Source organism: Sphaerodactylus townsendi, linkage group LG06, assembly GCF_021028975.2.
Source record: "Sphaerodactylus townsendi isolate TG3544 linkage group LG06, MPM_Stown_v2.3, whole genome shotgun sequence".
Taxonomy (NCBI): Eukaryota; Metazoa; Chordata; class Lepidosauria; order Squamata; family Sphaerodactylidae; genus Sphaerodactylus; species Sphaerodactylus townsendi.
In genome coordinates, this window is record NC_059430.1 from 109,322,513 (window position 1) to 109,340,010 (window position 17,498).

Consider the following 17,498-nt stretch of genomic DNA (forward strand, 5'->3'; position numbering starts at 1 on the left):
GGTACTGAGAACCCATACAAGGAAAGGAATACAAGCAGGGGGAAAAGCTCAGATCCAGGGGGAGAGAACTGACCATCAAGCCTGGAGAAGGCATAGTCAAGGAAGGGAAGGCTGGAAGCCATCACCCCATTTTCACATCCTGAACTTACAGAAGTGGTTGGAAAGTAGGGAGGAGAATGAATGCTGGCTGAGGCCCCTACAGTGTCTCAGATGAAGCTGATGGTTTCTAGGGACAAAAAAAAGATCATTAGTCCATATATATGTACAGAAGTGCCATCAGCTGACAACTGATTCCTGGTGATCCCATCAAAGAGCTTTCAAGGCAAGTAAGAAGTAAAGGTAGTTTGCCATTGCCTGCCTCTTTAGAGCCTTCCTGGGTGATCTCCCATCCAAGTATGAACTTTGCTTAGCCTATGGGAGCTGACAAGATACTAACCCCTAGACCACAGGTGTCAAACTTGCGGCCCTCCAGATGTTATGGACTACAGTTCCCATCATCCCCTGACAGGGGGTGATGGGAACTGTAGTCCATAACATCTGGAGGGCCACGAGTTTGACACCTATGCCCTAGACCATGCCACCTCCCCTTTCCATCTTTTAGTAAGACCCACTCAAATGCCGCAACCCACTGCACATGCTTTTAAGTCCTCCAGAATGCTTTGTCGGGGTGGATGTTAAAAAGAACAACAAAGGAGAGGGGAGTGTTCAGGGCACAGCTTTGAGGCCCCTTGGCCAGTGCAGTAGGGTAGAATACTTACTGAATTTCAGTGGCCACAGAGTGTGGCTAGTGACTATCAAAGTATGCTCTTGGTATGCTGGGAATAAGAAGCAAAGATGGCTGCCATCCAGTGGAAAGGGTGCAAGGTAAGTCTTTCAGGTGTTTCTAGATGCCAAATGGTACTCATAGTACTAACTTAATCTCCAGCATTTTTGCTAAAATAAAGACTACTATGGTTCCCATACGGCAGTAAACCTGGGAATATGTTGGCACAAACTACTGGCTGATACAATCAGGAGACCAATTATGAAAGTGAAAAATGCTATTGATAAAGTACTCTATCCATGACAGTGAATCACTTTTGAATTTTTCAGTTATCTGAATAATTTTTATATAAGACTCAGGGAGGGAAATTTAAAGTTACATGAACTGTTTGGAAATACCTCAATTTTCTGCAAATCACATAGAGGAAGTGGCTCAGACAGTAATGTAAGTGAGTCAGTTCTGGAATAGTTGCAAGTTACCTGCACAGATGGACTTTATATTGAACTCTATCATGAGTTTGGTGAAGAAGGAGCCCCACCCCCACCCCCACCCCCACCCCCACCCCCACCCCCTGTTCTTCCAGATTACATTACTGGGAGTAAGAACTTAATCCTGGAAACAGTTGAAGTGATCCCAAAATGAAAGGAAAAACCAACAACAGGAGAATCTTATCAATTTGCTCTCATTTAAACTCTATAGTACTACCAAAGACTGTAGCAAAGAGAATAGGGTAATTGCAAACATTGTAAAAGGAGACCAGCAGGGTTTTATCCCAGGAGGACAGCGTGCGAGCAAACCAAAACAAAAAATCAATATCTTCAACCTGGTAAAAATGCAAGGAATACTGGAATTTGCTATTTTGTGGATAACAAATGGATATGACCATACCATGTTTTTGAGGAAAGTTCTACTCTTGTTGGATGTAGACCCGATTTATGGAACAGACCTGTAAAATAAATGAGTGGATAACTATCTTCTATTAATGTACATAGATGAGTAAGACAAGGATATCTTCTCTCCTCTCTTGTTTAAACTATGTGTTCTTGGTGACATATCAGAATGGGTTATATTCTTAACATGGCCTCCCCACCTGTGAATCCTTACATCCAGAGACTGGGGCATTGCACTGAGAAATAACATTTTTAACTGATGGAATGTAATGTGATTAATGTATGTTCAGCCTACTATATTGCAGCGCTTACCAACCCTATATATAGGAGAGCCTACATGCTGGCTAGATTTAACATTATGCCATCCCCGCTCCATAGAGGAAGACTCAAGTGTCTACCCGAGTGCAAGGCACTGGACTCCATTTTGCACATTCTCCTCCACTGCCCATTTTACCAGAATCTAAGATCCAGCTTATTATCACAGGTTATTGACCCTACGAAAACCCATACAGAGCTAGACAAAGTAACTATGCTTTTAAACTGTAATTATTTCAACTGTTGTCTCACAGTGGCAAAGTTCCTGGCTGAAGTTTGTAAACTGAACTTATGATTCAATGTGAAGTTTTAGCTTATAATTTTAACTGTATTTATACTGTTATGTTCCATATGCCAATAAAGGCTTGAATTGATTAATGTATGTTATGTAGTGTGTAACTGTATTGTTTCCATCAAGTTTGTTTCTGTTGGAAAATTTGTTTACTTTGTTATTCAGTATTGCTTATTCCTTCCTGTAATGAGCTGATATTGCTTATTGTCTCTGAGTTCCCTCTCTGGCCTTACAGCATAGCTGAGGTGACTTGAAAAGTCTATTGTTGACTGTTCCAGTGAGTTATGAAGGGTCAATTCTATGCCCACAAAAAAATCTCGGACAGATCAGTATAGAAATGGCTATTTGTTGGAAAAGACTGTTGCCTGCGCCAAAGAATGTCCTTCCCTAGCTGCTAAAAATCAGGCAATGCATTAGAGTGACGTGTTTGCCTATGTAAGCATAGACTATATAGCTGGTAAACTCCTGTGATGCATTCGAATAATCTGAAATTTATTGAAAGCTGCTTTCTTTGTCTGCTATGGAACCCTGGGTAAGAATCTTAAACATTTCAATTTATTCAACTAGATGGAGTAGAAATGTCATGTATGCTAATCTGTTTCTTATTGCTCTGATTTATGCAAGTTTAATCTGTATATTTGTGAGCATTGCCTGTCTAATCATTTGAAGAATAATAAGATTTATTTTAAATAAAGGTTTTAACTAAACCACTGAATGATCATTGGCTTGGGAAATATACGTTTTTTCATCCTGAACCTGGACTGAATATACAGACTTCTTACTTCCCTCAAAGTTGGGAGGCTGAGAGCTCTGCGATGGGTGAAGGAGGAGGAGGAGGAGGAGGAGGAGGAGGAGGAGGAATTTGGATTTATATCCCCCCTTTCTCTCCTGTAGGAAACTCAAAGGAGCTTACAATCTCCTTGCCCTTCCCCCCTCACAACAAATACCCTTTGAGGTAGGTGGGGCTGAGAGAGCTCCGAGAAGCTGTGACCAGCCCAAGGTCACCCAGCTAGCGTGTGTGGGAGTGTACAGGCTAATCTGAATTCCCCAGAAAAGCCTCCACAGCTCAGGTGGCAGAGCGGGGAATCAAACCCGGTTCCTCCAGATTAGAATGCACCCGCTCTTAACCACTACGCCACTGCTGCTTCTCCTACTGTACTGTTGTTTAACGTGCTGCTTTAATTTGAACAAAGAGGATTTAATCCCCATATTGCTTTGTTAAGGTGATTCCCCTCACAAGTGAGTTTATTGACCATCCCCTTTCTACAGAACTGGAGAGACTGTTTAATAATAATAATAATAATAATAATAATAATAATAATAATAATAATAATAATAATAATAATAATAATAATAATAATAATAATAATAATAATAATAATGAAGTACTATCAAGCTGTAATGCAGTCCACTGGGTTTTCAAGGCAAGAGAGGAGCAGAAGTGGCTTCTCATTGCCTTTCTCTGCATCACAACCTCTCTTCCTTAGTTGTCTCCCATCCAAGTGCTAACCAGGGCTGACCCTGCTTAGCTTCCAACTTCCGACAAGCTCAGGCTAAGCTGTGAGAGCGATGGGGCTCCAGATGACCATAATTTAACAGATCTGTTCATAGTTCTCCCAGCACGTCATTTTGTCTGGCCTCAAATCTTGTTTTCTTACACATTGTGCATAGTCATATGATGCCCCTGCTCTCACCATTTCCCTGTTCTCAATTTGTCCTTAAATTTCCACGCTGAAGGTAACAACACTTTATGAACAGATGTGCCAGAAGTGCCACATGGCTATTGGTAGTTCAGAGAAAAAGTAGTTTCTGGCAGGGAAAGAAAGGAAGTGTCAGAGGGGCACTAGCTGTCTTGGCAGCAGAGTCAGGAAAAAAGCACAGGGATTGGATCTCCGTGTCTGGGCAGGCCGGGTTTATGAATCCCGCCTGCCCTCCTGAACATGAGCAGGATTCTGTCTTTCCTTCCAGTTTCATCCTGCTTATCTATTTGTGTAACCCCTGGCAGGCGAAGGCTATACAACGGACACACCACCCTCTGGTTGTCTCACTGACTGGCCATCTGAAAGCGAATCCTGTCTGCTATTTTGACGAGGAGGAGGACCGTACGTGCCTGAGGTGTGACCGAGCCTCCTTTTCTCCAGGGACAAGGGCAGCAACGGAAGAGATGCAAGCCCCTTCCCCAAACAGACCTGTCCTTTGACCCCTTCCCATTGACTGGGCCTCTCCCTTTGTGGAGTCGTGCAACAGCCGGTTCATTTCACATGCAAGGCAAGTGACGGGCTGGTGGTAATGGGGAGCAGATTGGAGGTGGACCGAATCCCAAAAAGTCTGCTCCTTTCCTGCCTCCCCAGGGAGAAAGGACTGTTGGCCTTTCATGGGCAAATCTTGACATAAAGAATTGTGCTCAGTTTCCAGACTAGTGATTGGGGGAAGGAGCCTGCACTGGTGTGGGATGGGGTGGGGGTGGGGAGGAGGAGGAGGAGGAGGAGGAGGAGGAGAAGAAACAGGTCTCGAAACAGGCAGTTTGCCATAATGGTTGTTTGCGCCTCACTTACCAAGTCACCGGGTGCAAAAATGATCTCACCCAAGTGGCTTCTAGATGGATGATTTCTTCTGTTCAGCACTCAAACTTTAGTGAGGTCTCCCTCCTTTGTTTATAAATGGTATTTCCCCCCTAACTGGCTACTTTCTGGTTTTTTCCCCAACTGTGTTGTGATCTTTCTCAATTTTTGGTCTGGTATGAATTTTTTTTTAAAGTGCTCAATAGAGGCAAGGTTGCATGCCATGTGAATTGGAAGATTTATATTTCTGAGAAGGCCCCACAACGCTAGCAGCCTTTCCCTTGCTACCACTGGACTTTTAAAACTGGCAATTGATAGATAGCTAAATCATTCATACAATTAGATGCCAGTTCCTCTGAAATTGCAGTTTTCATTTTTTTTAAAAAGAAAACATTATAAGAACATAAGAACTAGCCTGCTGGATCAGACCACAGTCAATCTAGTCCAGCACTCTGCTACTTGCAATGGCCCACCAGATGCCTTTGGGAGCTCACGTGCAGGATGTGAAAGCAATGGCCTGCTGCTGCTGCTGCTCCTGAGCACCTGGTCTGCTAAGGCATTTGCAATCTGAGATCAAGGAGGATCAAGATTGGTAGCCATAGATCGACTTCTCCTCCATAAATCTGTCCAAGCCCCTTTAAAGCTATCCAGGTTAGTGGCCATCACCACCTCCTGTGGCAGCATATTTCAAACACCAATCACACGCTGCGTGAAGAAGTGTTTCCTTTTATTAGTCCTAATTCTTTTCCCCAGCATTTTCAATGAATGCCCCCTGGTTCTAGTATTGTGAGAAAGAGAGAAAAAAATTTCTCTGTCAACATTTTCTACCCCATGCATAATTTTATTATATCCCTTTTGGTTGTGGCAGTATGCCTTTCCCTTTGTATCTCCTTATGAAAGGGGCTTTGGAGGATCTGGTAGACAGATCGTAGTATAAAAATGCTACAGCAATTGCCAGGGTTATTTTAAAAAACAAAGGTGGGGATAACTTTTGACCAAGGGAAGGGGGAGGGGCAAAGGAAGTGTGGGGAAAACTGTTGTGTGGGTGTTCCACTGTCAATACAAAGAAAGCCACATGAGAACTTTTCCTGTGTGGAAGCAATCCCAAGTTGCTTTTAGAATTTACCAAAATGCAAAGGTCCATCACAGTTTGCAGTGCTTTTGAGAGTATACGCTTGTACAGTTTCAGCACTTTTTGCCTGGAAAGCGCAGCCCTGCAGAACCTTCAAGTATACATTTGTCAGAGCTGGCCACATTTGCAGCCAAACTTCCTTGTGAGTTATGGCCCAAATGGAGGAGCCAGAGGCCCACCTGACATATTGGTTCCAGCAGCTGGGCAGGAGCCTTCCCTCCCTCCCTCCATCTTTGCCTGGTCCTGCTGAATCCCATGCATTTCTCACCCAATGCTACAGCAAAAGCTCTCTCTCTCTCTCTCTCTCTCTCTCTCTCTCTCTCTCACACACACACACACACACACACACACACACACACACACACACACACACACACACACACACACACACAGAGGGAGAGAGAGAATGTGCTTCCCTCACACCAACATTAGCTCCAGGATTATTATTTTTTTGTTTACTTAAAAACCCAAATTGATAATAGTTAGAGGTCTCTTGTTTTATGCCTTTGGGGACAGCAAGAACTTCAAATCCATATTGAGGCAAAACAAGGGGAGGGGACCAGGGTCAGGGCTCTCTGGAATCTGTGTCTCATTTCCTGGCCCAGTTCCCCTTTTTGGTCCTGCAAATGGCCGGCCCGATGCATCCTTTATTAAAAGGCATTTCAGACCTTCTCGGCTCATCTTAACTGAACACTAAACTGTTACAAATGTATGTTCCATTTTCTACAGGAACCCCAGGTTTCAACTTCTCCCGTTAGCCTGTGCCAAGCTAGGCGAAAGGCAGGAGAGCCATTTGGTTACATCACAATGTGCAATTTCTAATGGAATTTCTAATAGAAAAAAAAACAACACGGTAATTTTGGGATGCTGCTGATTAGATGAAAATGATATTGCACCAAAGTTGGCTCTGATTTATTAAAGAGCAAAAGGAAGTAGGGAACAGTTCTCTGAGAAGATGCTTAATTAAAGTTCCCCCCCCTCCCCTCATATAAACTGTATCCACCCAAGTCCTGCCTGCTTGTTTGGTGTGAAAATAGCAGAGGCTGATGGGTATCTTTGTCAAGTGCCTCTTAACACATTCATGTCTGCAATTCCAGTCCCGTTTGTGTTCCAACTGTTCCAGCGCACACAAGAGCCATTCAGAGCAGCCCTCTTGCATCAAGTGGGGGGTGGGGCGGAGATCTGGGTCAGAGGGGGAAAGCCAGGAGCATCCTCCTTTTGGACAAGAAAAGAAAACACAAAGATGGGTATAAAGGGAGGGGGTTGGGTGCAGGTCACCGGCACAATAGTACTATAAGCTTTGACAAGATGGTAAGAACTTTGTAATTGGATTTTCCATGGTTTTTCAACTGTAGTTGCATGCAGCACCAGTCTGGATTGGCACTGCATGAGGAGGGGAGAGGAAATTTGCCCGCAGAAAGTGCCCTCCCGGTGGAAGAGGAAGAGACTGGCAAAAGACAAAAAAAGGCAAAGCCTTCTGCAACTGCCATGGAGATTCTAAAGTAAAATTCTTGTCTTCTGTGTTCAGTTCAAAGCTCTAGTTTAGTTGCTCTTGGTATTGAAGTTATTTCATGCAATTCTTCTTTCTGGTAGCCCTATACCTGCAGACAAAAAATATTATACGGTGTCAGAAGTGAACTGGGAAATGCACTAGATTATACCTAAGGCTGTTCTTTGTGGCTCTTTGTGGCTGACTGTGATAGTGAATGCAGGTCTCGGAAAGAATCGAGTGAGTCACACTTTTAAGTCATGCCTAGTTCTGTTGGTTTGTCACCTCAGACGTTTTACCCAGCATTAGACAGTTCTATGTCTCCAAATTATCTGCCCAGTTCAAATTTCAGGCAGAGTTTCCCAAAACCAGTTTTAGTTATGAAATCACAGAAGGAGTGGGTGGCCCCTGACTGCCCCATTGCACTTACTGATGACCACCTGAACTGCACTGACCAGACTGACCACAAGCTTTCACCTCCCAGATGCAGCCTGCTAGACCCTTAGTTGTCACATGTTTATTTTGCTTTCTTACTGTGGGAGAGGTTTTATAAATTAAAAAATAATTTTTAAAAATGTACTTCTGCTCTCTTCAGGAAGAACTTTTAAGAAATTGGTGAGTGCGCACGGTTTTGGGAAAACCAAAAATCTTCTTGCTGAAGTCTGATGTTTCAGGTTTTTCTCATCAACAAGTAGTAATTTTGTGTCTCATCTGGGTTAGGAAATAGTGGAGCTGTGAAGTCCTGTGACCTCATAGCAGAGCTGGACTGGGAAGTTAGAGTAGCTCCAAAGTAACCAAGGTAGCTGTCAGCATGTGGTTAGTGTGTGATCTGTCCTTGGGACGTGGCCGCCAGCTGCTTCTTGCTTTCTACCTAGGATGGGGATTTTTGCTTGTAGGTTATCTCTACTTGCCTGTGTGAAACTATGCTTTGTTTATTCTGTATTGCTTTGAGTATTTGCTTTGTTTATTCTGTATTGGCGGGAATGTGAAATGCCACTGTGTAAAATCTACTATCAGAGGTCTGAGGCTCTCAGACCTTGCATTGCCTGTATCAGACTATGACTGCCAGCACAATAAAGAACTGATAACGATTACTTTGGCCTGGACTTTGCTAGTTCGTTACAGTAGCAGCTCTGTGTGTACCCAGTTGAATCTAGACAGTGACACTGTTTGCAGGGCCTGAACACTAGTGACCACCAGGAACTTTTCCCCTTAAGTTAAATGGCCAGGCTTACCCTGAATCATAGAATAATATGCCATAGCTCCAGTTGTTCGGCAATATCAACTACATTCTTGGCATGCATCTATTTAAAAAGCTCCAATGTGTATAATGTGCTCAGATGTATTAACCTGGCATCACAAGTATGAAACCAAAGTCTGATGATCTGAGTTTGAATCCTTACCTCTGCCTTGGAAGGAGAGGTGTAAGGGGAAAAAATGGCACCCAGGGGAGCAACATCTGCTCCCCAGCATGGAGGCTGGGAAGTTCAGGAGCTGGCCTGCAGCACTCACCTGAGCGCCCCCCCCCCACGTGATCAAATGGTGTGCGCTTGGGGACATGGGATACCCCATGTCCCCATTAGTGGTACACCACTGCTTGGAAGCTTGCTTGGTTATCCTGGGCCAGTCACTTGCTCTTAAACCCAACCTACCTCACAGGGTTGTTTTGAGGTTAAAATGGAGGAGGGAAGAACAATGTAAACTGCTTTGGGCCCCCATTGGGGATTAAGGTGGGATATAAATGAATAAATAATAAGATTGATTATAAATTAACATCTTAACATCCTGAGATATTTATTTTAGAAGAAGAGTTTGGATTTATATCCCCCCTTTCTCTCCTGCAGGAGACTCAAAGGGGCTTACAATCTCCTTTCCCTTCCCCCCTCACAACAAACACCCTGTGAGGTAGGTGGGGCTGAGAGAGCTCCCAGAAGCTGTGACTAGCCCAAGGTCACCCAGCTGGCGTGTGTGGGAGTGTACAGGCTAATCTGAATTCCCCAGATAAGCCTCCACAGCTCAGGCGGCAGAGCTGGGAATCAAACCCGGTTCCTCCAGATCAGTTATACAAGCTCTTAACCTCCTACGCCACTGCTGCTCCCCAAGTCATTATGCCATTTATTCCGTGGGTCTCTCTTTTAGGTTCCTAATCAAATATGATGAGTCTGACAGGACATATGTTCAGGAGCTTTGGATACCTGGGTTCACTATAGCAACTCAGTGCCTGAGGCTGATTTCTAAAAGTGAAGGTCCTGGCGATCACCCAAGAATGGCAGTGATGCCTTTGGAACTTGGAGCCCTACCCCCAGCTTTAAGTGAGAATAATTCAAAGAATAGGGTTGCCAGCCTCCAGGTGGCAACTGGAGATTTCCTGCTGGTACAGTTGATCTGTAGATGACCAAAATCAGTCCCCCTGGACAAAATGGCTGCCTTGGAGGGTAGACTCTATAGCATTATACCCCACTGAGATCTTTCTCCTTCCAACCCCACGCTCACCTGCCTCCACCCCCCAAATCTTCAGATAGTCCCCAACCCAGATCAGGCAACCTTGTGGGCCATCCTTCATAGATCTACACCAGCCATTCTCAATCAGGGTACCGTGGTACCCTGGGGTGCCGTGAGCATGTCCCAGGGGTACCACGGCAACACTACCACCACCCCTTATTTTTGTGGTGTCTCCCACCGGTGCCAGCAAGGACATGGAGCTGGCCCATGGGGCAGGGCCTGCCACAAGGTCAGCAGCCACCACCACCCCCAGTGCTTCCCTTCACCCTGGGAGGGGAAGGTGGGGTGTGTGGCAAGCAGGGGCAATGGGAGGGGAAGGTGGAGGGTGGCGGCAGGGGTACCGTGAGATATGAAGAGTGAGGTCAAGGGTACCCTGACCTTGAAAAGGTTGGGAAACACTGATCTACACCTTTCTAAATCCATAGGAGTAATCCTCTCTGCTTGAGAGAGCCCTGTTTGTATGCCAGTGACTGAGTGGCAAGAGAAATGTATATGCCGAGAGGCTCTTGAGCATTGAGCACAGGCCTGGCAGTGGAAGCAGGCCTAAGGGCAGTCAGTGCCTTCATAATGCCAGCTCCCTTTGAGCATTCTTATTTTCTGGCACTAGAGGATGATAAACGATACTGTGGGCGAGTGGCATGGAACCGGGAAGGGGAGGTAAGCTCCGTTGTGTGCCTGTGAGAGGATGTGACCATGAGATTGTGTGCGAGAGGGATTCTCTGTGCAGTGGAGGGGCCTTTCTGTTGATTCAAGCCCTCTATCTGCCTGCCTTCTCAGCATTTCTCATCCCTTCCTTCCCACCCCCACCCTGGCCTTTCTCCTCAGCATTCTTGGGTTCTCACAGAGCAGCTGAGCTGGGAGGGTCCCCCCCGCCCTACACACAAAAGCCTCACCTCAGTTGGGCTTCAGGCTGCCATCTGTCCCCTGCAGCACAGAGACAGGCTCTCAAAACGCCCCCCTCCCTTCTGCATCTCTCCCCATGGGAAGACAGAATACTTCTCGGGGTTGTCCTTATTCAAGAGATTGCATGCTGGGTCTAGGGGAAGGGGTGACTCAGAAGAGAGCCAGCGTGATGACATGTTTAAGAGCAGGTGGATACTAATCTGGAGAACCAGGTTTGATTCCCCACTCCTCCACCTGAGCAGCGGAGTCTTACCTGGGAAACTAGATTTGTTGCCCCACTCCTACATTCCTGCTGGGTGACCTTGGGCTAGTCACAGTTCTCTCAGAACTCTCTCAGTCCCACCTGCCTCACAAGGTGTCTGTTGTGGGGAGAAGAAAGGAGTTTGTAGCCCCTTTGAATCTCCTTACAGGAGAGAAGGGGGGGTATAAACCCCAAAACTTCTTCTAATCAAGACATTGGGCCAGCAAAAAAGTCAGCAGACCCCACCACAAAGATCTTGTGACCGCACAACATATTTGAAAAAGCAGTCTGAGAGTTTCTTTTCCCCCCAATCTCATTGTTTTGATTTTGACCTTGTTTGGGTCTTCTTTGAAGGTCTGGCGCCATGTCTTCTGTGGCCTACCTTGCTTTCACTTTCCTCCAGATGGTACCCATTGCATCGCGGTTTTTGGGTGACGGTGACCTGGTAGGCATAGGATGTGCCCAGCAAGATGCAATTGTCGCTCTGTCACAATGTCCTGCAGCCTCCGTGTACCACTTCTGCACAGAATTTCCTTGTTTGTAATGTGGTCGCCATAAATGACTCCAATAATCTTGCAAAGGTGCCGCTGCTAGAAGATGTCCAGCTTTCGGGCTATTCTTGTGGCATAAATTGCCGTTGGTACAATGATGGTGCTGAAGAATCGTATTTTCGTCCTAATATTGATGGTAGATGTTGACTAGATTTGGCGCATCCTCTGGAATACCGCCAGTGCTTTGCCAATTTAAGACAATTGCGACTTGATGGCCCTTATGTATGGACAGGTTGTTTTAAGAATTAGCAAAACCAATCCAATCCAATCCAAAAACCTTTATTAGGCATAAACCAGAAGTACCATACATTCCAAGTACAAAAACAGGATCATTGTTATATATCATGTAGAACATGGATTAAAAATGTAGCAACTGCTTCAGAAATTTCTACATTAGGGCTGTTCTATAGCTTAGACATGTTTTGTTTGTCTGAGAGAAACATAAATTCCAGAGGTAGTAAAGCTCCCAGATCAGTTCTAATATCATTATACCTCGAACAGTAAAGCAGGATATGAGGGATTGAGTCCATAGCGTTGGGACAGTACCGACAACAGCGCTCACTTTGTGGGATGTTAAGGAAACGACCTTGAAGATAGACAGAGGGGAATGAGTTGCACCTTGCTCTTGTCATGACCCATCTGCACTTATAATTAACAAGCTGTTCTAAATATACAGCAGGGCTAGATTTCGGGGGTGTGATCCCAAAGTATAGAGGGGAACAGGAGCTTTGTGCAGCACTCAGGAGAGATTGGTATTCCTGGTCGTACAGTCTGATAATTAGCAAAACATAAAGTTAAAATGAAATATATTTTTTAATTATGGCAAACTGTTTTGGAAGGGAATCCTTCAGTTCTGAATTCAGTTTTCTACCCAGTGCTTCCCCTATCATCCTTGAGGTCTCCCCCAGGCACTGTTACCTGCCTGGAAACCCTACAAGAAAGGTGGTCTCTTTGGAGCACCTGGCCCCCTCCCCAAAACTCATATCACAGAAAGATTAAAGCCTGAATATTCACACCGTACAACCCGCTCCCTTTTTTTAGACTGAACTAAAATACACGCCGACACTTGGTTCCAAGTGCGACTGCATGTTCTTATCACATTGCTTAACAGGGAAACTCTTGGAGGGGAAGTGTGAAGAACAGCTGAGCAGGCAGCAGGGCCTTCCACAGCCCATGGCAGATTGGGGGGGGGGAGGAGAGACCCCGCTGGGTCCTCCCTGCTGTGGGACCACATGCGGGGACTGAGCAGTGTATTTCTGGGCAGGGAGGAGGGATGGTGGGGCCGATAGCACCCAACACCCCACACACCCACAGTGAATCTGCAAGCCAGCCCAGGTTAAATATCCCCAAAGGGTAACATACTCAGCAGAAGGCACTGAGAAAGGTGACTAAGGCCGATGTTGTATGTCATCCACACTGCCCTGAAGACCTCATACCTTCCCTTACCTCTTGGAGAGTCTTTGCCATTGTGCTGGTTTGCAAGGACTACGATGCTGGACTGGAAACCTTCACATTGTAAGAACATTATTTAAAGTTTTGGCTTTTGTTTTGCAGGTGTTAGAATGTTGTATCGACTTCTTCAAAGGCTGAAAATATGAGCAGGAAACTTTGAGCATATTTCCCCCCAGCATATAATCATGATGAAGATTATGATTCCATAATAAAGTAGGGTGAGAATAAACTTTATAAAATAGGGCGAGATTCTGCACTCTTCCCATTCACTTGGGCATGCGTTATGTGAAGTTTCTGTAGGTGACTGGTCCTTTCCACGCAAACCCTTTAAAACATTTTGAGGCAGGAAATAATAAAAAAAATCCTCCATGGAGTTCTGCATTGTTTTTACCATCTTTGGTTCCCCAAACGTTTTATTTGCAGTCTCAAAACGTTTTAAATGACTGTTAAATCATTTTAAAATGATTCTTTAGTTGAAATATTTTCAAACCCACTCCAGTTGCTTGTGCGATCTCTTTGAGATGTTTCCCACACTTCTCTGCCTTCCCTGAACTTCCTCGGCACCATTTTGTGAGCTCAATCTCCGTTCTCCCTCACCTGTTTTTGGCAGAGTTTCTTCAGTTTTTGGGGCTCAGTCTTCAATGCATGGAGTACAGAAGGTGCAAAGAATCGCAGGACAAGGTTGCAAAGCATAGAAGCATCGATTTGTCAACAAACAAAAAAAGGGGGGGGGAACAAAATCACAAAATGGAGGCCAGGGATCATTTCGAGTGGTGTGTGTGGACACACATTATGGTAAAGAGATCCCGTGTGGTGTACTGGTTAAGAGCAGGTGGATTCTAATCTGAAGAACCAGGTTTGATTCCCCACTCCTCCACCTGAGTGACAGAGGCTTATCTGGTGAACCAGATGTGTTCCTACACTCCTCCATTCCTGCTGGGTGACCTTGGGCTAGTTACAGTTCTCTCAGGACTCTGTCAGCCCCACCTACCTCACAAGGGCAGATTCCGCATGGGCCAAATGCAGCACCCCGGAATGGTGAAAACACAGTTCCAGTGGTGCTGTCTGCATGGCCGCCACCTCCAAAATGAAAATGCATTTGGGAAACAGTGTTTCCCTCCCGGTGCCATGCAAATGGCACTGGGTTGGAGGTGCCACTTTTTGGCACCTCCATTTGTTTCCTCTCCCTGTGGAGCTCTGCAGGGACTGGGAGGCACGCCCATGCTGCACTTTGACCCCTGGGGGTTGGAGGGCAGTGTGGGGATGCCTTCCCATCCCTGCGGAGCTCAGCAGGGAGAGAAGGTAAGTGTGGGGACAGAAAAATGGTGGCACATGTGGAGGCACACCCGTGGGCCGCAGCAGCTCTGGGGCCGCTCGCACCTCAGCATGTGAACTGTCCCGGGGCTCCACCGGCATAGTAAATGCTGGTGGGACGCTGCTACCCCCACCCGTGCGGAATCCGCCAAGGTGTCTGTTGTGGGGAGAGGAAGGGAAAGGAGCTTGTAAACCACTTTGAATCTCCTTACAGGAGAGAACGGTGGGGTATAAATCCAAACTCTTCTTCTTCTAAAGGGCCACTGTAAATGAGGGGTTGTGCTAAACAGGAAAGGTAACATTTGCAGTGAGCTTTGATGAGCAAGGTGGCATTCTACAGGTGTTCTGAGAAGCATTTTCAAGCCTAAGGGAAAGCAAAGTAGAAATGGTGGAGCTATTTGAAGGAGCAGGAGAGATTTGGAAGTCTGAAGATGATGTGATTGGAGGAGCAAAGGTCACGGTCCAGATAAGGAGGCAAGGCTTCGGAAATATAGATCAGGAGTTTGTGCTGGATTCAGGAAAATGTAGGACACCCGTGCAGGGATCTAAGAGGGTGTCACGTGGTTAGAATACTGAATGGCCAATGATCTTGTAGGGATGCACTGCTGACCCAGCAGCACCGTAAGTAGAGCGCTGGCACACCGGCGCTCCTACGGCCTTCTGGTCGCACCGCTCCCCCACCCCTCATCCCCCGATGAGTCACGGGTCATGAACTACCTGGCTCACAACCACCGGGTGTCCCGGACAAAGGGACAATGGTCTTGCCCCCAGGTGAGGATTAGGCCCAGACGCTGATGCTCCTCTCCGCACGTAGCAGCCAGGTGAGGTCATGCATCACATGATGATCTCTCAGTCTCCGGCTCTCCCGCTCTCCCGGAATTCCCCCCGTTCCGCCCTTCTACACGCCCCCGCTAGAATCATAATAAAAGGTGCCAGGAACCAGCACGCGAGAGAGTCGCTAGGAACACGGACCCCCGCGCTCCCGCTGCTGGCGCTCTCCACCAGATGTTATCACCGCGTCTCGTCTCGTTCTTGCGCTGACCTCGCGGCGTGACTACAAGCTGGTGCCGAAACCCGGGAATCCTCGGCTTCTCCACCCTGCTTACCGTGCAGCCTGGGAAAGGGCCGTGGTACCGGCGTCCGCTGGATGCGGTGCATCCAGGGACCCACCTTCGATATCGCCCGTCCGGCTGGATCGGTACATCCAGGGACCGGAGTCCTACCGGACACTCTCTGGTGGGACGGAACGCGGGTAATTATGGGAGATTGCAAAAGCAGGGCTTATGACAAGCACGTTAACGAACTAAAAGCGTTAGCGAGAAATCGCGACAGGAGTCCCCATAAAGAGAGGGAATTGCGCAAATTGGTTGAGGAGATTGAAGCTCAATGTCCATGGTACCCGGAGGGGGGGACATTGAATCTTAAGGATGGGGAAAACGCCGGGCACACTCTTGGCGAGAGCCTCGAGGCGCCCGATGCTCACTGCTACTGGCGTGGAGACAGTGTTATGTCGCCATCAGCCTGCTGGGTCTATGGCTCCGCTGCTGTAGATAAGCCCTCCTTTAGACCTTTCGGCTTCCAGTTTCACCCCCGGAACTTTCTCTATCCGCTAAGTGGGCCAGCCTGTCCTCCTCCGCCGCCTCCAGCAGCTTTCTCCGCCCCATTTCAAATCCTCAGCGGCTAGGCCGCTCCTTCCCTCTAAGCCCGCCTTCATTTTCTGGAAACCACCGCACCTCCGTCAGGCGCCCGCGTAATGTACGGGTTTCAAAACCCTAACAGAAGTATTAGCCACGATCTGCAAAAAAAAGGAGACCCTGGCGGAAGACGATGCCGATCTCCTTGCTGTATTACCCATCCACTACACCCGATCATGAGGGGGAGGATGGCATCGTTAGGAGAGGGATTGTCGAGTACTTGCCCCCTAGGTTACAAGCATCCTCACTGAGCTCCACCAAGGCAATGCGGGGCGGTAGGAATCACCAGCCCCTATGTAGGGAGGCATGCTGGAAGCGGTAAGCCAGGAGCCACCTAATGGTTCCAGGGGACTGGGAAAACCACCTTTGGCATGCTTTTAAGCCAGCCCGCTGGTGCGTGGTCTGGGAAAGCGAGTACCGCCAGCAGTGCATAAGCAGAGGAGCAGCCTCTGGCGGCGCCTACCGCAGCTGCACAGCTTTTCTGGCGGCGAGGCTTTAAGCCAACCCCGATGCTCAAGATGCGTCCTGCCGGAAGCCACCCATACGGTGCAGCCTCTGAGTGCTTCTACAAGGCGTGTTTGAAAGTCCCCAATGCCGGACGGCTGGCAACCCAAGGTTTCTGGCATCCGGCAGAAGCCTCCAAAAAACCCTATGCTGAGTTTGTGAACCCAGGCTCCAGGAGGCCCTCAAGAGGCAGGTTGACAACGAGGAGGCCCAGAGGCGAACTCCTTAAAGCCTTGCCAAGGAGAGCGCCTCAGCTGAGTGTCGCATGGCGGTCTGAGGCCTAGGAAGGAACCCTGAACTGGCCGATATGCTCAAAGCTTGCCAGGATGTAGGGTCTTTCGCATTACATCAAGCCAGCCGCTTCCTTGCCGCAGCCCTCTCCGGCTGCCATGAGACAGCCCAGCTGAGGCGTGTTTCCGGTACAGCAAGCCAGGAACACTTTAAAGCCAGGATTGTAGGCTGCCCGGCGGGGGGGCCTACAGCCCGAATGGAGGGGGGTCTCCCCCCAGAGGGCGAAGACCCCCAGGGAGGTCTAAGACCGGGTACTCCCAATGCCCGCTGGGGGGGCCCGCACCCGGGCATCTCCCCAGCCCGGAACCAAGGCCCGCACCTCAAACCCCTCCCCCGGAGCTCCCCCACAAGATCTTCGCTGCTCCAGCTCAGTATAGTGATCCCATCCCCACAGAGACCAGTGGGCTAGTCTCGCCAAAAGCTTCCGCCGCTGAGCAGGGATTGTTCATCATCTCAGGGGTCATCGACTCCACGCACCAGGGAGCCGTCCACATCCAGGTGTGGACAAACACCCCGCAGGAACTGACAAGTTCATCCGATCATCTTGCCTCTATGCTTTCACTCGAGTCTAATCTAAGTTCAGCTAATCTAAATCTCGTTGCTT

The 17,498-nt window shown here is 47.6% G+C and overlaps 1 protein-coding gene across 1 annotated transcript in view; it reads right to left on the reverse strand.

Annotated features, from left to right (window-relative positions):
* LOC125435428 (cilia- and flagella-associated protein 251-like) overlaps positions 1-17,498 on the reverse strand; it is a gene marked incomplete at its 5' end in the record, with an annotated part of 208,150 nt that overhangs the window by 45,363 nt on the left and 145,289 nt on the right. Inside the window, 1 exon segment of the mRNA XM_048501628.1 lies at positions 6,232-6,255. Within this exon segment, the coding sequence (XP_048357585.1) occupies positions 6,232-6,255 (24 nt within the window).